General features: G+C 35.2%; 8 protein-coding genes and 1 non-coding gene across 9 annotated transcripts; 5 read left to right on the top strand and 4 right to left on the bottom strand.

The window, feature by feature from the left end:
• Window positions 1–1,194: 1,194 nt before the first annotated feature.
• Window positions 1,195–1,553, top strand: RO3G_03590 (uncharacterized protein; the record flags this gene model as incomplete). Its single annotated transcript, XM_067658180.1, has 2 exons — window positions 1,195–1,223; window positions 1,364–1,553. 2 exons carry the CDS (start codon window positions 1,195–1,197, stop codon window positions 1,551–1,553), a joined length of 219 nt encoding a protein of 72 aa, XP_067514281.1.
• A 981-nt stretch (window positions 1,554–2,534) lies between these two features.
• RO3G_03589 (uncharacterized protein) lies at window positions 2,535–4,870 on the bottom strand (the record flags this gene model as incomplete). Its single annotated transcript, XM_067658179.1, has 3 exons — window positions 2,535–4,528; window positions 4,595–4,765; window positions 4,819–4,870. The coding sequence occupies 3 exons, from the start codon at window positions 4,868–4,870 to the stop codon at window positions 2,535–2,537; spliced, it is 2,217 nt and encodes a 738-aa protein (XP_067514280.1).
• Window positions 4,871–6,865: 1,995 nt separating this feature from the next.
• RO3G_19035 lies at window positions 6,866–6,938 on the top strand. The gene has a single exon. It is a non-coding gene; the product is annotated as a tRNA-Arg (tRNA).
• A 3,040-nt stretch (window positions 6,939–9,978) lies between these two features.
• Window positions 9,979–10,313, bottom strand: RO3G_03588 (uncharacterized protein; the record flags this gene model as incomplete). The annotated part of the gene is made up of 2 exons (XM_067658178.1): window positions 9,979–10,219; window positions 10,291–10,313. 2 exons carry the CDS (start codon window positions 10,311–10,313, stop codon window positions 9,979–9,981), a joined length of 264 nt encoding a protein of 87 aa, XP_067514279.1.
• Window positions 10,314–11,423: 1,110 nt separating this feature from the next.
• Window positions 11,424–11,852, top strand: RO3G_03587 (uncharacterized protein; the record flags this gene model as incomplete). The annotated part of the gene is made up of 1 exon (XM_067658177.1): window positions 11,424–11,852. The coding sequence occupies one exon, from the start codon at window positions 11,424–11,426 to the stop codon at window positions 11,850–11,852; it is 429 nt and encodes a 142-aa protein (XP_067514278.1).
• A 424-nt stretch (window positions 11,853–12,276) lies between these two features.
• Window positions 12,277–12,666, top strand: RO3G_03586 (uncharacterized protein; the record flags this gene model as incomplete). Its single annotated transcript, XM_067658176.1, has 2 exons — window positions 12,277–12,371; window positions 12,423–12,666. 2 exons carry the CDS (start codon window positions 12,277–12,279, stop codon window positions 12,664–12,666), a joined length of 339 nt encoding a protein of 112 aa, XP_067514277.1.
• Window positions 12,667–13,627: 961 nt separating this feature from the next.
• RO3G_03585 (uncharacterized protein) lies at window positions 13,628–14,404 on the top strand (the record flags this gene model as incomplete). Its single annotated transcript, XM_067658175.1, has 1 exon — window positions 13,628–14,404. The coding sequence occupies one exon, from the start codon at window positions 13,628–13,630 to the stop codon at window positions 14,402–14,404; it is 777 nt and encodes a 258-aa protein (XP_067514276.1).
• Window positions 14,405–14,893: 489 nt separating this feature from the next.
• RO3G_03584 (uncharacterized protein) lies at window positions 14,894–16,128 on the bottom strand (the record flags this gene model as incomplete). Its single annotated transcript, XM_067658174.1, has 4 exons — window positions 14,894–15,118; window positions 15,174–15,347; window positions 15,417–15,677; window positions 15,757–16,128. The coding sequence occupies 4 exons, from the start codon at window positions 16,126–16,128 to the stop codon at window positions 14,894–14,896; spliced, it is 1,032 nt and encodes a 343-aa protein (XP_067514275.1).
• Window positions 16,129–17,371: 1,243 nt separating this feature from the next.
• On the bottom strand, window positions 17,372–18,319 carry RO3G_03583 (uncharacterized protein; the record flags this gene model as incomplete). Its single annotated transcript, XM_067658173.1, has 4 exons — window positions 17,372–17,709; window positions 17,766–17,906; window positions 17,964–18,173; window positions 18,226–18,319. 4 exons carry the CDS (start codon window positions 18,317–18,319, stop codon window positions 17,372–17,374), a joined length of 783 nt encoding a protein of 260 aa, XP_067514274.1.
• Window positions 18,320–20,444: the final 2,125 nt, after the last annotated feature.

Genomic DNA, 20,444 nt, shown 5'->3' with positions numbered 1-20,444 from the left:
ATTTCAACTGAATGTAAGACATTAATTGCCGATTGATACGACATAGGGCGCCCCAGCTCCTCCAACTTCATTTGTACGTCCTTGGCAGTCCTCAAACAACCTGTGAGCACTTGTCTCTTGATGTATCGACGTGTTGACTCTGCCACAATGCTCGGTCTACCTCCTCTTTTACGTATTCCATCGTGCATCCACTTATTTGCATACCTATTGACGGTATTTCTATGCACTCCAACCCGTTTCCCAATGACTGCAGGATCATCACTGTTCTCTAATAATGTTTTGATACTGTTTTGAATATCGGATGGAAGCTTTTTGGACATTTCTAATGATGGATAGATACTGACGATGTACAATGAGTTTGGGTAAAGCAGGAAAGAAAAAAAAAAGAAAACAATTGCGAAAAAAGTTTATTTTAAGGTCCCCAGTGTGACTAGGTATAAGAAAGATTAGATTAAATCTGCCGGAATAGTCTCAGTCCGGACATATGATCTCAAAGACCTTTTCATTTTAAAAGTCAAAAAACTGCACCAACCGACCTCCTCTTTTTGCTGAGTGCTCTTTAGATCAATACTCCGCATCTGACTTTGAAACTTTTGTCAATAAATAGTAACAGTAGTAACTCTTTTTGCTCCAAGTTTCGTAATGTTTACTGTTAAACTGACATAGCTATACTTGTATTTCAGAAAAACTGAGTTGCGTTGGTGCAGTTTTTTGACCCACTGTCGTATTTACCTTAATAATTTTCTTAATGTCGTGTGAGATCACTCAAAAGATTCTTCAACTAATAATTTGACTGTATATCATATATAGCCCAAAGTGCTATATACGATAAACAGCCCACACAATTTATACCGTACTACCTCGGACCCTAAATCACATTATTATATTCTAAGACGTAGTTTGTATTGAATGGGCTCCCTCTCTCGTCCTTACTCAATAAAGAGGTTCAAGAGACTCATCGATTTTTCGACTTATTTTATTACTTTTATTAATCGAGAGAAATAACACGCCTATTCCACACCCACTGTATTATCAATCTTGCGAAAGATCTTAGAATCGTGTGACATCCGGTAACTGATTGTTGATCGCACTGCCTCCTGTCTCTGCCACAAATCGTTTAAAACGTACAGTAGGTCACAAAACTGCTGCAAGGAATCCATTTTTCTTGGTTTTTGTAGCGCACATCCTGTTACAATGGCACAAACTGCCTCTGTTCCTATGTAGTAAGTTTCCTAGATGTCTTGAAAAATCCCAAAGAGTTTATGCCCTATTGGATAAGTATTGAAGGAAGTATGAGGCGCGCAATTTGAAAATTTGAAAAAATGAAAATTTGAACGGAATGAACTTATTTATTAATATTTAGTTGGTCCTACTTTTCTATTAATAATCTCTTGAGTTCTTTCCGGAATGTTATCTACATGACCTTGGCAAAGATCTTTATGAAAGTCATTTCATATTTCATCAACTCGTTCCCAAAACACATCCATGTTCTTTGCTCTATATTCGTAATAGTTGAATTTCAACTTCAATTGATGTCCTACGTGCTCGATTGAATTTAAGTCGGGGATCTAAGCTGGCCAATAGTTAACATAGCTCTCTTGGTGACTACATAACTAGGCTATTGTAGATTATGCCTTGTGCTTTGTGTTATTATCATGCTAAAGCTAAATGTTGGACCAGTCGAAATTGTAGTACTTCATAGTATCACGAAGCGTAGTGTTCAAAATATGCTGGTAAACACCCGAGTTCAAGTTTCCATCGTAAATTTAGCAAGCATATCCTGGTCCTTCAGAGATTATACAACCCCAGGGCATCATTTTGCTAGCTCCGTGATTGATTGCAAAATCCAGGTCATGATGTTGAAGAAGGTCCCTTGGCCGTTTCCAATAGTGATCAGCATCATCAAAGCCCTATACGCTGAGCTTGGTCTCATTAAAGTACACTGTTTGCTGTCAGTCACTCATTGCCTAATCCTGATGCTCCTTGACCCGTTCTAACTGATGCTACGTATGCGTTTTTGTCTGAAATGGCTTCTTTTTTTCTATCAGAAAATGGAACTCCATTGATTTCAGTACGTTAATTTCTGACTGGTATGAGATATCATAGCCAAATCCAACCAGCTCCCGGTACACCTCTTTAGAAGCCTTTAGAACCCATTCCATGACTTTTCTTTTGATTAACCGCTTCGTCACTTTGGAGACTACTGTAGGTCTACCACCTGTGTTTACTGTCCTACTTGAAAACAGCCGTCTAGAGTATCTACTAACAGTTGATTAATGTAATCCAGGCTCCTTGGAAATATCATACATTGGTGTGGATGCGGTTAATGCCTGTTTGTGATCGTTTATTTTCTCCTCTGACAGCCGTTTAGGCATGCGATTGACGATAGGGTAAAAAAGAGAAATAATTTAAATAAGGGAATATAAAATTTAAAATAAAGGAATTGCAAGCGCTTTTATATACTGGCATCATTCTAATCATGTCAAGAATGTGAAAAATTATGATAGCAACCGGTTGGGTCGTATTAAAATTCGTCATTTAAAACATATGTGAACAAGTAAAAAATGTCGGATGTTCATAATACTACCTTTAGCGATCTCAAATTCCACCAATAACCATTGCCCATATCCGATAATCGACGAATAAATGCACTTTCTATTGAGGTACAAACAGTCAAGGTTTGAGATAGTTTGGTGCAGTACCCATGGACAACCAGCTGTAAAACCTGAATTTTGCAATTCCTTGCAGCAGTTTTGTGACCTACTGTAGTCGCCATAGTGTACAACGGAAAGAAACTTCTTCATGTATGTAACTTCGAATGCTGTCTTGTAGTTTACCGTCATCTTCTTAATGTCACCATTAAGTCTTTCAAAGCCATACAACCAAAATGCATAGATTGGACCAAAGTCTTGAATGGAGTCCTTCAAATGTAGATGAAGATGCATATTTGGAGTGATCATCTCTGGACCATACAATTCAGCAACACCAAGGACAAACTCATAGAATAGCTTGTGAGCTATCATGGCTTCATTCTGGGTAATGCATGGACGACATACGATATGACAGGCCTGCACAAACTTTGCCCAATTTTCTTTATGACGGACTGGAAGACGAGACTTGAGCAAAAGAGGAGAAAGAGCAAGACACCAGGTTCTCCATTCATCAGCCTTTAAGTCAGAAAAATTGTTGGCAATTTTCTGATTGATTGGCGTGTACTGCGCTGGCAATATAATATCGTTTGCTTCCTTTTGCATTTCTTTCAAGTCAACATCAGTCAGGTATAATTCATGGGTAAGGTCACAAATGGTTGTACGCCATATTTTAACCATTTTCTTTGCTGTTCCTAGGAAAAGACCATGCATAGGATCAATGGCAGTGCAGCGAACAAGATCAAGGTATTCCAAATCATGCAAAGCAGAAAAACGAGTACCATACTTCTGTTCCAAGTCGGCTCTTTGTCTCTTGGTGGTTGCTTCTTTCCAATTTTTTGCATGATAACGGTTTTCAATATTGGTACGAAGTGACCAAGCATCAATATCTTCAAGACCAAAAGAAAAATCACGTTGAAGATGAGTGTTATAACGAGCAGGAAATGCTGTTGAGCACTTGTTACAAGGTACAGTTGCATTGAACGAAGTAAACCCACTAACCTTTCGGCTAGCAGGAATATCGCAAGCAATCAAGAACAGAGCAGCACGAACTGGGACAGGCACGTTAGGAGATTCAGCCGTACAGGTAAAGAAGTCATCGTAGTAAAGTTCCTTCAGATCATTTACCAAAACTTGTAAATAGTTGTTGATTTGTGTGTCCTTGGGTTCTTTGGGACCAGGAATAACACAAACCAAGATGATATTTTCGTTTTTGTATCTGATGGATCTTGGAAGATTATTTATTGTCAAGTAAACAGCACCAACAGAGTATACGGTTCTTTTTGAAGATTGAAACCAATCGACATTCAAAGTGAATAGGAGGGATCTAGCTTGACTGGTAAATACATTACCATCTCTATCTTTGAATTCATTCCAAAGTTGACCATCATAGATACCATACATGGTGTTGTTATGACGAGTACGATAGCGCCATGCTTCAATTGCTGATTCAAATCCTGGTCGTGAAAACATCACGGTTAAAGCATACTTGATGGAATTGAATGCAGAGACCTTGTTGGCGTACATTTTGCTTGCACCAATTGTAACAGGCTTGAAGAGTGAAGCATTACAGGTGATACGAAATTCAGAAAAGGTGCACTTCGAATCACAGTGTACTTCTTCAGGCTGGTACAGGGTATGACATTCGGGACAGACAACAAGGCGGAACATGCCCTTGTAAGTATAATCAATTCCAACAGCGTTACGCATGGTATCCAATTTTGCGGGAAAAATTGGTTGATGGTTTAAAAGAAGAGCAAGATCATTGGCAAATTTCATTACTATTTCAGCAGCATATTCTGATATGAAAAATAACTGGAAATAGGTCAAGAAGACAGCAATAAAAGCAACAACATCATTTTGGAATCCCTTGATTTCAACTAAAAAATTAATAATGTAAGTAATATATTCCTTATAATAGTAATCTACTTTTAGGAAATAATTACCTTGAGGCATATCAAATTCAACAATATCCATACTGCCAGATACATTCACTTCATCATTTTCCATCACTTCCCAATTTGAAACGTCTTCTGCACTATCATCATCAGAATCACTTTTATTTGCTTCAGATATCTCATTATTGGCATCAATTTCTTGGACCTTTTCTGATTCATCTATGCATATTTAACGCGTCAGTAAAAATATTATCTAAATGTAAGTGAACTACCTTTAGCAGCTTCCTTTTTCTTATGACGAGCAAGAGTCCATCGAGTAACCATTTGGTACTTGCCAATTTTCCCTTCAGAACATTGGCTACAGTAGCATTTAAATTTGTATTGGGTTGAAGAATTCATTGTAAATATAATAAAAGATTATTTTATAAGTTTGATCCATTATTTTACGCGTTTATATATGATTTCAAAAACAATAGCCAAGGAGAATTGATATTCAGTTGAAAATCTAAAAATAAAACAAAGCATTATGATTGGTGTAACCAAAATACTTACATCACACCAACAATCGCTGGATAGTAGATTTGGTTGCAGATAAAGTAAGTTTGCCGTTTATATTGTGGGCTTTGAATCTTTTTTTAGATTTCTGTGTGATGCTTTTCACCTTCGCCATATTTGGTCCACTTTTATTTTTTAATGAAAAAAAAAATTCAAAGTACTTTTTTTTTAAAACCCAAATTTAAAACGCTGCGTTTTTCATTCAAGTTAAAACAGTACATTGAATGGAGATTCCTTTTGCAATGTCAATGCTGGGAATGTATTTTTTTTTTTACAATTTCAACATTTCAACATCTCAACATTACAACTTTTTTTTTCTTTTTCTAAAGTAGTCAGTAACAATATACTTTTTTTTCTGTTTTTTAACCTTTTCCATAGAAATCTCAAGACATGTAGCATAGTAGACATTCATTCCATTACCACTTTTTTTTTTTTTTTTTTACTCTCAAAAAATAAAAATGATTATCAAAAGTACTTTGTCTTTTTTATTTCATAACCTTATTATTTAAAGCATATCTTTTCCAGGTTTAATACAAATTTAACTTCTTTAGAGCCAAAAGAGTCTTTTTTCTTTATTTATTTTATTTAATCGTTTAGATTTTCTACTTTATTCATATTCTTTTTTATTTTAACTTGTAGACAAATGCTTTCATACTTATTATTATAACAATATTGTGCACTTCTATAAGAGTTTGATCTTTCTTCTTCATATGTGTCACTTTTCTTTTTTTTTTTTTTTTTTTTTTTGCTCACTTGCAACTAAAATTAATCGCCTTTTTTTATTTAATAAATCTTTTTTTTTTTGTAAAATACGACATGAGAGCTGAGGAATGCTAGAAAAGAGAACGCCACGACTCAATCACTTGGATTTCCGAGCTTATACGCCAATAGAAATGCTTTTTGGATTTTTGTTGAATTTAAAAAACCTTGCACTGAAGTTGAAAAAGGATGGTCTTCCCAATTTGTAATCTTGTATGGCATCATGTAGCACAACAGAAAAACATTTATTTTTTAAAAAAATACAATGTCTTTTTATTCAACAAACATATTATATACTTTTGTTTATTTTTATAGATTTAAAATCTATTTTTTTCGAGCTTTCTTTTGATATAAAAATTAGGCTTCTAACATTGAAATCCACGTTCTCATCCCTTTAATAGAATTACCACTATTAAAAAAGATCACCTTTATCAATTTGGATAATCATGTTTGGGTGCAGTGCAAAAAGGAATCAAAGGCGACTCCCAATAAAAATATCTCTTCATCAATCATGATATATGCTTTTCCCCTGATTATGCTTTACCTTGAATAGCTTGAAATTTAAAACAGTAACCAAGAAAAAGAGAACTAGTATTGACTTTAAAGGCGTAAAGTAAGTGTAAAAAGAAATATAATAAAAAGAAAAGAGAAGACTGTATATTGTTTATTCAATAAAAATCAAACATCCTTTTATACTTTTCATTGGCTGCTAGCCACTCCGTTATACATCTACAATTTAATGGGACCACCATTATTCTTCAAAAAATACATAAGGCCACCATTACCATCTTCATTAGCGACTGATCAAGCATTAGGATAAGGACCCTCTTTAGGACCCTGAACTTCCTCCTTCATTTCAGTCTCAGCACGACCACCACTCAGGGTCAAATAACCTTCCGGTCCATACCCTAGTCTATTCCGGTCATCTTCTCCCGAACCCATCGGTGTTTCATTTAGACAAAAGAGGCGGTCCCGACCAACATAGCACACATCACAATCACTCGAGGGGCTATGGCCCAATGGATAAGGCGTCTGACTACGAATCAGGAGATTCCAGGTTCGACCCCTGGTAGCCTCGATGAGAAATAACTCAGTTATTTATTTTTGCCGAAACAAGAATGATGATGACATTGTAGCTATGATTATGAAGAGGTGAACTCCGAAACTCCTTTCAAGCTTTAATTTTTGACGTTGAAAGATATACAGTGCGACGCAGTTGGTGTAACTTTTGCTGAAGAAAGGACTCAGTCGAAGGAGGGACCTCAGTCCCTAAAGATAATGTGACAAAGAAGTCAAAAAATGAAAAAAGTCAAGAAAATGAAAGAAGTCAAAAAAATGAAAAAAGTCAAAAAGAAAAAAAAAATTAACAATATAAATATCCCAACTATTTAGATGAAGAAAAAGGACAGTACAGTTCTACTCACATTTTTTTTATTTTATATATTTTATTCAATAAACAGGCAACCTTCTCATAAAAAGTTCCTGATCCCTTTATTTTTTTTATCTTTACCTTTATTTGATCTTAATTAAAAGATCTGGTGGTCACTACAGTACCTTACTTTAAAAATTTCAAGAAAAACTTCTCTAAAACACTCAAACTAAACCAACCATACTACAAAATAACAATAAACAAAAAAAAATAGAAAAACACAAAAAAATAATAATCATATAAATATCCCCTCTTATAATTTTACTGAACTTCACTTTTAAAAAAATATCTTTTATTCAAATAAACATCGAGTTCCTCTTTATCAAAACTCTTTATTTTTATTGTATAACTCAAGCAAGTCAAGTCCTTTGAAGTCAAATTATCTTCATCGTATCACTTTTATATTCTCTTATCAAGAAAACTCTTTATTACTTTTTACTGTTTGATCTACAATACAAGATCTGGTGGTCACTTACTACAAGCAAACCAAATTTATTCATTTAAACACAAATCTTTGATCTCAAATTCTTTTACACTCTAAAGAAAAGTCAAATTTACTTTTAAACTCTTAAGGCCATTACAACAAAAACGTTAAAGTTACAACAGTCAAGTTTTTTTAGTACTGTAGCACAAATGATGAAATTTTAGATCAAGAGAACAATGCTGATCACAAGAATAATTTTGATGTCCAGCGACATTGATGTTGTAGCGAAGAACCTTACAATGTTGACGCCACCAAAGGCTGCGGTTTGTGATCTTACTTATTTTTGAACCTTATTCATTTTTTGAACTTTATTTCAAAATCAAACTTTATTTCAAAAACAAACCTTATAACTAAATCAAACCTTATAGCAAAATGAAACTTTATCTCCCCTTTGTCTATAAAATAGACAAGTTTTTATTTCTATTTTACTTCACTTATCTTATTTTTTTTTATAAATAACCAATAAATCAAGTATCTTTATCTCTGACTCTTTTGGTATAACGCTCTTAAAACACAAGCAAGACAAGTCCCTTGAAGGAAATTATCTTCATTGTAAACACTTTCAAACCTTTTATTAAACTATTACAAACAAGTCTGATCTACTTAACAAGATCTGGTGGTCACTCATAACAAGCGAATCCATTATCAATACTTTAATTCAAGTCTTATTTTTTTATTTTTTTATCAACTTTATTCTTTTTCAAAACCATAAACTCTTACAAGCCATTAAAGGAAGAAAAATTACAATGTCGTTCGACATAGATGTCAAACAACACAAACAATAAGCCACGCCAATTTTTATATAAATAAGATGAATATTTTTAAACAAAATAACCTTATCCAATCCAATAAATCATATCTTCTTACGCTTAAAAAGCAATCTTTTCTTATTGGGCCACAATAACCTTTTTTTTTTTTTACCTACTCTTTTTGATCTGATAACCAAGTTATCACGAATCAAGAAAGACCCCTTTTGTTTTATCTTTTATCAAACAATCTCACTCTTAACCTTATTAATATATAAAGATTTGATGGTCACTATTTAAGGCCAAACTACTCTATCAAAAGAACTTTAAACATTCAATCAAGTTAATCAAACTCAAGTCATTCAAGACTTCAAACCTCAATTTAAACAAATCTACATCACTTTAACACAAGCCAAGTCCCAAGTACTAACAAGTTACAGTACCACGCCAGTTAGAAAATGAACTTTTGCGTAACAACCTATTTGAAAACGGAGCATCAACTCTTTTGCTTGAAAACCAAAAACAACATAAAATTATAAAAACCAAAAATATACAGTGGCTCACAAAATTGTACAAGTGTTTTGCATTTTTTGCTTCAGTAGGATTTATCGGCACTAAAATGATAAATAAACAGCAGCATGTTATACATCATTCGAAAGTATAGCTTCTTGGCTTTCTGTTAATATTGTTTAGTCGGCGATAAATTCAATTTTGATGGAGCTATATCCGCTTACAAATGCCGACTACACTTGTACAATTTTGGGACCGATGTTTTACAATAAAGTTTTTATTTAAAAGTGCGCGCTAATAGTTGATCCAAAGACCCTTATTCTTTATAATGTCAATACATCGTTGAGGCATAGTTTCAGTATAATTTTGACACTCTTTTTCGGTAATTTCGTACCAAGTCTCGAACGTACGAGTCCATAGTTCATCCATAGTTCATCCATAGAGACAGGAGGACAATCATACTGCTTAAACAAGCGTTTTTTCAAGGTATTCCACATATTTTCAATTGCATTTAAGTCTGGAGACTGTGGAGGCCACTCCACTGTTGTAAAATCCTGTTTAGACAACTATTCAGATACGATTTTGGACTTATGCTTCGGACCGTTATCTTGCATAAATTCAAATCAGTCATTCTCAGGCCATTTTCTTTACAATAGTCGGTCATAGATTTCACCAAATCATCTTACAATACTGATAAATAGACACTCTTGTCCATATTCTTGCCTACGTCGACAATATACCCAACCCCGTACCAGCTAATACAGTTCCAAACCATAAGTGAGCCTCCACCATGTTTTACGGTTTGCTTTACATGCCTTCTTTTAAGCTTCTCATTTGGTTGCTTCCATGCATAAAGCTTACCATCCGATTCAAAACGATTTACTTTAGTCCCATCAGACCAAATCACGCGTTTCCAGTCTTCTATGGTCCAGTCAACGTGATTAAGAGGTCATTCCAATCGCTTTCGTATGTTTACTTCACTGAGCAATGGTTTTTGAGGCTTTACAAAAGAGGTTAAACTAGACCTACGCAACAATCTTCGAGCTGTTTTGGCTGATACAATCTTTCGCAAGTCATTTTCGAGTGTGTTCCTGGCTTCTACTGCATTCTCTTGACCTTTAACAGTTACTAATCGGACTAAATACCAGTTATCCCTGCTGCTGAGTAATTTGGGGCGACCTGCTTTAATGCTGTTTACTTCGTTTTTTATTGTTTTTCAAACGTCCTGAACAGTTCCACGACTTGCTCCAGTTATTTTTACTGTTTTGGATATAGAGTATCCATTTTTTAAGCAGCTGATGATACGATTACGAAGATCTTCACTGATAAATTGCATATTGGACGTTGATACACTTTTATATAGCAGTTAGCTCCTGTAGATGTAAGAAAAATAGCAGAAAAGGAAAGAAAAACATACTTTGAGCATTAGAGAATAAAAAAAAATCTTTTCTGGTGGCTTACGCGCTTTGACGAGCAAGATTATAAGCTGATATTGAAATATTTGAAACGGTCCCAAAATTGTACAAGTGTAGTCGGCATTTGTAAGCGGATATAGCTCCATCAAAATTGAATTTATCGCCGACTAAACAATATTAACAGAAAGCCAAGAAGCTATACTTTCGAATGATGTATAACATGCTGCTGTTTATTTATCATTTTAGTGCCGATAAATCCTACTGAAGCAAAAAATGCAAAACACTTGTACAATTTTGTGAGCCACTGTATGGGCGCTGTTTAGGATAGGGGGTTTTAGGTAAAAGTAGTATAACAACAAAGATAAAGAAATACTGTTAGAACTTGGTATCTCTTTATTAAGTTAAGATAACTAAGATTGAATATGATAAATTCTACATGTAAAAAGTGAGAGTATTTATAGACATGATACGGATAAAGAATTAGGACAGATTTATGATCAATTCGACAGAATAGATGATTACTATTTCTAATTATTAGTTTAGCCTGTTCCTAGCTTGTATTGCCAATTATGCTATTGGGATGGTTTCAGATAACTCTGGATGTAGGACTATTTAGGAGACGGTACGGATGAATATAAAATCCTCTAGTTCCATGATTGGATATTACGGCTAATAATAATATCTCAGTTAGGATAAAGGTTTACATGACTTAATGATGATCCGGTAAGTAATTGTCATTCCTTATTCAACATGCTCATATCATCAATAAACTATATTACAACCACGCCATACATTTGACTGTGTGAAGTTAATATGAATAAAGCTTAATATAAAAATCTAATCAAGGTCTTTTATTGATCTGTGTTGGGAATAATGTTATAAATGATTCCAAGTTATGTCAACATATTATTCAGGATCATATCCGATTCCTTTTACTAAAATAAAGTGACTATAATCTTATGTATCCTTAACAGGCGCCATGGCTACTAAAGCATGTAACAAGTGCTCAACTGCTTTTGGTCGTTTGTCAACTGGTACCAGGTCTTCAAAGCCAAACTTTTCTGATTTCGATGATGAAAACTGGGTGCAAAGAACGTGGGAGCAGCAAAGAGTTGATGCGTACGACTGGTTGACTGCTACGCACAAGGCACAACAAGAAGAAAAGCAAGCAAGTTCTGGTACAAAATGGAGTGAAGTACACCGACTTCCTTACTTTGATGTGGTGAGATATGTAACTGTCGATCCAATGCATAATTTGTTTCTTGGAACACCAAAAAAAATGATTGAAGTTTGGCAAGATTTTGGTTTACTTGTTTCTACTGATTTTTCAGCAATGGCAACAGAGTCAACTACCATAATCATTCCTCGGCAATACACTAAGCTATCTGAAGGTATGAAATACTGCTAGATTGTGCTTATACAGTGGGTGGACTAATTGTCCCAGTGTTTCAACTTTTTTTACTTTAGACACCATAGCTCAACCAATTCTCAGGCTATGCGGATAGTTCTATGCTCATTAGAAAGGTCTCAGTCCGTGCTACATTATATCAAGCACTCAGTGTTCGGAGTTTACACAGTCTGAGTTTATCAGCAATAGAAAAAAACCACCGCACTGGGACAATTTTTCCGCTACCCGCTTATTTTGCAATCCATTCCGAACATCGCTTTCTTATCAATCATAAATCACCGGAATTTGCATACCAACCTTATTTATGACAATCTATGACTCATACCTTTAATGTAAAGTATAAATAGCCGTACGTTGTCAGTTTTTTTTACAATATTTTTTGTCTCTTTCTATACTGTACTTTCTCAACTTTATCTTGCCTCAAATGACTCGTACTATCAGCAAATCTGCTCAAAATCAAATCCAATTGCTCTTGGCTAGTAACATGACATATGAACAAGTTATGGAACGCATTCCCAGGTTGAAAAATTCCACTTTAGATAGGTATGTCAACTAGTTCTTTTCAAACAGAATGAAGGCAGCCTCTGGTCGAAGAGCAACTATTGGTGAAACTACCAAGTCATACACCCGTAGACAAGTAATAAAGGGTGAATTCAAGACAGCCAAAGCAGTACATCAATATCTGAATGGTTTGGGGTATACTATTGGTTATTCTGCAGCCTTGAAGCTTCTTAAAAGTATGAACTTCAGAGCTAAAATTAAAGCCAAGAAGCCTTTGCTTAGTAAGCAGCACAAAGAACGACGTTTAGCATGAGCAATGGCTCACAAAGTCTGGACAACCGATGATTGGAGGCGTATGGTGTTTAGTGATGAGACTAAAGTCAATGTTTTCGGGTCAGACGGTTGCAAATATTACTGGAGTCGACCAGACTATGCATTGCAGCCTTATCACTTAGATCTTACAGTAAAAGGTGGCCAAGGAAGTGTCATGGTACGGGGTTGTATCACTTACGATGGATTTGGGTATGCTTGTTGGATACATGATGGGACTATGAAAGCTGTAGATTATGTAAATATCTTAGAAACTACCCTTATGGACAGCTTAAAGTACTATGGATACAATCCTGAGGATATCTATTTTCAACAAGATAAGGATCCTAAGCACACTTCAAAGCTTGCTAAGCAATGGTTTGTGGATAATAACTTCAACAGTGATCATATCTATAGCTGACCAGCCCAAATTCCCGATTTAAACCCTATTGAACACGTATGGCATCACCTTAAACTCAAGCTGAGTGTATATGACACTAAGGCTAAAGGTGTACATGAGTTATGGGAAAGAATTGAAAAAGAATGGAGTACTTTTGCAGTGGACGAGTGTAGACGAAATATAGATAGCATGCCTGACTGTTGCAAAGCAGTTATTAAAGCTAAAAGGGGACATACTCGCTATTAAATAAAATTTATGTTCAAACGGAAAAATTGTCCCAGTGCGGTGGTTTTTTTCTATTGCTGATAAACTCAGACTGTGTAAACTCCGAACACTGAGTGCTTGATATAATGTAGCACGGACTGAGACCTTTCTAATGAGCATAGAACTATCCGCATAGCCTGAGAATTGGTTGAGCTATGGTGTCTAAAGTAAAAAAAGTTGAAACACTGGGACAATTAGTCCACCCACTGTATATACGCAAAATAAAACTTTATTGTATGATGGGGCAAGATACTTACTTTTTTAAAAAAAAATAGGAAAAATCTCTGGTGCTTTTGCTAATATGAAATCAGATGAGTGGAGAACTTGGGTTGTTGCGTTGTCACCTTTCCTTCTCAAGCAAAGACTGTCAGGTGAGCATTTTGTGAACTGGTTGCGATATGTCGACGCTGTGAAGCTGGTCACTAGCCCTTCCATCATAGTAGAAGACATAGATACCGCACATCTATTGATGAAAAACTTTGGCAAGACCTGTGTCGAGCTGTATGGTGAATCTATGCCCACCCCAAACATGCATATGCATCTTCATTTGAAAGAAAGCTTCCTGGACTTTGGTCCCTCACACTCTTTTTGGCTTTATGGATTTGAATGTCTTAATGGCGATATGAAAGATATTAACATCAATTTTAAGACTGGATTTGAAACAACTTATGCTACTATGTTCATTCAAAATGTTCACACACAAGATCTAGTATACTCCTTACATTCCTTTATAAATTCAACAAACGAAGACATGTTCCTACTAACCAAATTTATAGAAGAGATAGGTGAGGTTACGAATGACGAGAGTGGTTTAACGCCATTTGATTACTCTCGTTTCATAGACGGACCTAGCTTATTTAATTCGACAATTACTGGTAGTGAGCCTCTGCCACCCACATCCTATCCTTTAAAATTCAACAAGAAGACAGAACTTATATGCCATGAACATTATGACGCTTTAAAAAATTATTATATGAACACCTATGCACCTATGACTACAAACACATACATTGATACCACTATACACTCATTCAAAAAAAATCACTTTGCTTGGACAGCTTTACCAGCCAGCAAGTGATAATTCTTTATCATCATCACCATCATCATTCATTCAGGCCATTGTCGACAATCAACTGCGCATTGGTCAAATATCATATTTTTTACTCATTCATTTGGTAACAACATTCATTACTTTGCATTTGTCAATTGGTACAGCCATGCGACCCAGCATTTCCCCACCTTTGATGGTACTGGCATCCAAGTGTGGAAGAATCAGTATGAACCAGTGTCAAGGCTAAGCATACTTCCGATTCATCGCATTTATAATCCTGTTGCTGTCAAGCCATATATCGACAATAATATTCTCACTCTCTCTCTTCCAAGAAAAATTTATATGTAACAAATATGCAAAACAGTTCAATCATTTATAATTTATCATTATTATTATTTTATATATTTTACTAAAGAATTATTCAATAGACTACTTTTTTTTAACAAATGTTTATTCAATTTGATAAGAGGCAACAAAACAAGAAACAAAAAAGAAAGGAAACAAAAAAGTGGATGCCTATGGCATTGGGTTGGCAGCAGCAGAGGAGGAAGGACCAGAAACAGAAGTGGGGAAGCCAAGAGCAGGGGAAGAAAAAGCCCAGGAAGGGTAGTACTCATGATCGAGTTTATCTGGGAACTCCATCTCAACATTTTGCACTCTTCTTCTAATTGTTGGTGGAACTCCCTTTTTCTTTAGTAATTCTTTGTACCCTTTCTGGAGCTTTTTGTGGAATTCCACTACCTGTAGGCAATTAAGGTATATTAGAAAATGAGGTTTATTGATATGTCATACTTACTCTTTCACTTCTGAATGATGGCCGCTTGACGATAAACGTACGGCCATCTTCATCTTCTGGGCCATTCTCCTCATCAGAGGTCCAATCAACCGTCAAGATCTTTTCGGCAAATGGGAACCGTGCTTGGTATGCAGCTGCGTTAGCGTTGTAAGCAACTCTCCTGTTAAGGGGTGTCTATTATAAAGTATTGATGTAAGTATTATAGACATTTTATATTACAATTTTTAAGTATCAAGTACTTACTGCATTTACGCGGCTGCGGCAGGCTGACGTTGGTGTCGTCACAGCTTTCCCATTTGCCTTATCCACCATGTAATAAAACTTGCTTCTAATCATGGTGAATACTTGCGAATCAATCAGGCCATTGAAGCGTTGATGCTTCCTGACTTCATCGCGCAACAGATTTTTTACTTTTCTGTTGGCCTTGTCGGTGATGGACTTGAGTGTATCAAACTTGATGCCACGGCCAACCAAGTATTCACTGTAGTGATCAGCTATGTGATCCTATAATGTAAGTAAAAAAAAAAAAGAAATAAAGTTATTAAATTGTATTTGCTAATTGATACTTTAATTTTAGACTTACACTACACTGCTTTTTGATCCTGTTGATCTCAGCCATATCATCATAGTGCTGCCCTTGCTGTGGCTGTTGAACTGGATGCTGCTGCTGCTGCTGCTGCAGTTGTTGCTGTTGCCACATTTGAGCAAAAAACTGCATTTGGGCAGCCATCATCTCTGGTGTGAGACCAGAGGCTGCTCCAATAGCCTCTGCACCAGTATGGCTGCCAAAGCTTGCAACAGGAGCAGAAACAAGGACAGGAGCGGACACGGGAACAGGAAAAGGAACAGAAGCAGAAGCAGAAGCAGAAGCGGAAACAGGAGCAGAAGCGGGAGCAGAAGAAAGAGAAGAAGAAGGAGAAGGAACAACAGTGGACGATGATCCAGCAATGCCCATGGAAACTCTTGCCCTTTTGGGGGCATTGCTGGGAACGTTGATTGGGGTGGCGACGCGTCTGGACACTTTTTTAGAATAAGTATAAAGAAGGGAAAAAAAAATGTCCTACATTGTTTTTTTTATATTCTTCTGTTTCTTTTGTACTCTCTTTTTTTTTAAAAAAAAATACTATTTGGGTTGAAGATGTTAAAGTTAACTAAAGAATAAATTTAGCAATATATAAACAGGCTTTTTGAATATTTCAATAGCTATTCTAATTTCAAAAATAGCGTTAGAACGAGCTTTCATGGTTATTAGATTTGACTGATACTGAATAGTTGTAACACTAGTAAAATGAGGCTATAAAAAATGTACTTTTTTTTTCCCTTTTTTCTTTTTTTTTTAAAAAAACAATCTTCATGAAAGGTAAGTTCTTCGTATTATATATACTATATTCTTGCTCTAATGGTGCTTTTACTTTAGTAAAATAATATCGGTTGCTTTCTTGATGTTTTAAATGGTCTTTATAAAGTCTCTTTCCCAGGATTATCGTTGCTTCCTTTACCTGTTGGTATAAGCTTAACTAGTGTCTTTTTTTTTCTTTTTTTTTTCCTGTTCCATCTAAAGCAAGGTACTATTACTCTTACTATATACTCGATTGTTAATAGCTATTATAGATGCATGCTGCTTCCCTTTTCTTTACTTGTTGGTATAAGCTTAGCTAGTTTTGTTTTTTCTTAGCCCATCTAAATCAAGGTACTTTTACTTCTATTATATAACCTATATGGCTAATAATTATCATAGATACATGCTGCTTCCTTTTTTATTTGTTGGTATAAGCTTAGCTAGTCTTCTGGCCTATCTAAAGAAAGGTACTGTTACTTCTACTACGTATACTCAATAGCTAATAATTATTATAGATACGTGCTAATTTGCTTTGGCCTTTTACTATCTCTTTCTCGCCCTTGCTTTGGTTCTTGAGTACTGATGTCTTTTCTTCTTTTGCTTTGAGTGCCCAAGTCCTTGAATCCTTGAATCGGCTAAATGAAAGATTTACCGTCCATCTCTTTGGAAGCCTATAACGGCGCTAAAATTGAGCGTACAGACGTATGCTATACATCATTCGAAAGCCTGGGTCGTCTATTTTTAGGAGATGTAATATTAATTTCCAAAAAAGGTAATATGCGGGAAATAATTAGGAAAGAAAACAGGCGCTGTAGGCCCTGATTTTTATGGTTATCAATGAAAAATTTCTTTATTTATTTTAAGCAGTTCGGAGTTTTTTTACGGGTGTACTAGTGACAGAGGTATCATTTCCATCAGATTCGCTATTGGAATTTTCATCTGAGATAAAAATAAATGGCTCTTCATTGCCCTGATCACCAGTGGCATCTTCAAAGACTGTTGTGAGCAACGATACCAAGGGACCTTGGTCGGCAATGCCTGCTCTGGTGAATGTCACTTGCGAAAAACAAGCAAGCATCGCCTTCCAGTGATTGCCAGCGTGTTTTCTACGCCAGATAAACTCCACTAACTTCCATGGCATCATTGAAGCAGTACGATGACGGCTGGTCACTCCTCGTTTAGTACCATTCCAAGTGCCTAATAGCAGGTTGTTAGCATCGTTTAAGAGTTCTATGACCTACATAAGTATGTACCTTCTATTGTATTAATGCAGGCACCTGTCTTTGGGTCACGAAATGTTTTGGAGTGATTGACGGTTCGAACAATTAGATTTCGGCTTGGAACGCTGTCAATCCCTTTATAACCCTTCCAGCAGTCCACCATGACATGTGAGCCTGTCAACAAGGGTTAGATGCACTGATCATCAAATATATACATATTTCAAATGTTACCATCCTTAACAAAAGTATCGATTATGAGCTTCAAGGTATTTTGGTTGCGATTAGATACCGTCAGCAAGAATACCTTACGTTCGGGCGTGCGCTCTACACCCCCAACAACCCAAACACCGTCTACTCTCTTCCCCTTATTATACTTTCTTTTACCAAATTTGCTCTCGTCTGTTTCAACAACAATTGGCTGTCCATCACTGCCAACCCCACCTAAGTATGACTTATTAATTACATACTCTGATATCAACAAAGCATCACGTACCAACTTGAATATCTTCAATTCGAAGATCTGCCTCCATTACTTCATAGATATCTTTGATAATGCTGCGGACAGTTGGTAGACTAAGACCAGTCATTGTGGATATTGTTCCGTTCGGAACTTGCAGCAAAAAAAGTTATACTACTAGCAGCGTTTGATGGATGATGGATTTGCGACCTTGAAAAAAGGACCCATCCAAGTAAGAAATACGGCTACGACCGCACGCACAGGTGGTTGAGCCGCATCGCCAAAAGAATCCATCCCTGCTGGACTGGTTCAAACGCATTTCAGAGCCTTCCTTGCACTTGCGTGAAGAAAAAAAAGCACCGTTCTCCTTCAAATAGCTTTTACCAGTTGCCTTTAGTTATTTTCCCTCCCAGTTAAAAAATAAACTTACTTCAAGGTACGTTCAGCTGTCATAGTTCTTTCAGCAATATAAGCAAGAGTTGGCATGTTGTTAGCAGCGTTAGAAGACATTGGAGATTGATGAAATGGATAAAAAGATGAAGGAAAGAAAAAAAAAGAAATGGCGGGCCTTTTTATATTTTTTTTACATGTTTTGTTATCTTTCCGAAATCAGCCGATAGATAGGCAACATCTCCGCAACGGTAATTCGTTTTACCATTGTAATTTTTATTGCTTTAATGGCTTGAGATTTGAATAGGCTTTTAGATTGATAATAGAGTTGATAAGAAGATTTGATAAGAGTTTTTAAAGCTAGATTCGTTGCTAATAGTGACCACCAGATCTTGTTGAGTTGATCAGACTTGTTTGTAGTAATTTAATAAGAGTTTTGAAAGTGTTTACAATGAAGATAATTGGCTTCAAGGGACTTGTCTTGCTTGTGTTTTAAGAGTGTTATACCAAAAGATTCAGGGATAAAGATACTTGGTTTATTGATAAAATATATTTATATTGTTAAAAAAGTCAAGTTAAGTCAAACTAAGTAAAGTTTTTCAAAAAGAGAATAAAAAGCTAGGCTTTTTATAAGCAAAAAAATATAAAATTCAATTTTTACAAAAAGTAAAAAATATTGACGAAGGTTAAAAATCTTGAAGTGGTTAAAAAATATTTCAAAAGGTTAAAAAAATATCAAAAGGTAAAAAATATATCAAATGGTTAAAATTTTGTCAAATAGGTAAAATAATGACAATTTGCAAAGTGGTTTACAAAACGTCAAAAATTAAAGCTTGAAAGTAGTTTCGGAGTTCACATCTTCATAATCATAGCTACACCATACAGAACCGATAAAAATTTTCCGAAAACTTTTGATATTTCCAAAAAAAATAGTAAGTTATTTAGATCCAAAAATAATGCAAAAAGTAGACTATGTTTGCTGAGCGTCTACCGAGAATCGAACCAACGCCTTTAAAATGAGAAGCCATTATCATAACCCAATTACCACAAATGCTGATTTGTCGTGACGAAGACGTATTTTGGTCGGGAGTCGCCTTTGATTCCTTTTTGCACTGCACCCAAACATGATTATCCAAATTGATAAAGGTGATCTTTTTTAATAGTGGTAATTCTATTAAAGGGATGAGAACGTGGATTTCAATGTTAGAAGCCTAATTTTTATATCAAAAGAAAGCTCGAAAAAAATAGATTTTAAATCTATAAAAATAAACAAAAGTATATAATATGTTTGTTGAATAAAAAGACATTGTATTTTTTTAAAAAATAAATGTTTTTCTGTTGTGCTACATGATGCCATACAAGATTACAAATTGGGAAGACCATCCTTTTTCAACTTCAGTGCAAGGTTTTTTAAATTCAACAAAAATCCAAAAAGCATTTCTATTGGCGTATAAGCTCGGAAATCCAAGTGATTGAGTCGTGGCGTTCTCTTTTCTAGCATTCCTCAGCTCTCATGTCGTATTTTACAAAAAAAAAAAGATTTATTAAATAAAAAAAGGCGATTAATTTTAGTTGCAAGTGAGCAAAAACAAAAAAAAAAAAAAAAAAAGAGAAAAGTGACACATATGAAGAAGAAAGATCAAACTCTTATAGAAGTGCACAATATTGTTATAATAATAAGTATGAAAGCATTTGTCTACAAGTTAAAATAAAAAAGAACATGAATAAAGTAGAAAATCTAAACGATTAAATAAAATAAATAAAGAAAAAAGACTCTTTTGGCTCTAAAGAAGTTAAATTTGTATTAAACCTGGAAAAGATATGCTTTAAATAATAAGGTTATGAAATAAAAAAGACAAAGTACT

Source organism: Rhizopus delemar, genomic scaffold, assembly GCF_000149305.1.
Source record: "Rhizopus delemar RA 99-880 supercont3.2 genomic scaffold, whole genome shotgun sequence".
NCBI classification, from domain to species: domain Eukaryota; kingdom Fungi; phylum Mucoromycota; class Mucoromycetes; order Mucorales; family Rhizopodaceae; genus Rhizopus; species Rhizopus delemar.
The sequence above is the reverse complement of the archived record's forward strand: the minus strand, read 5'-3'. Positions and strand labels throughout refer to the sequence as shown.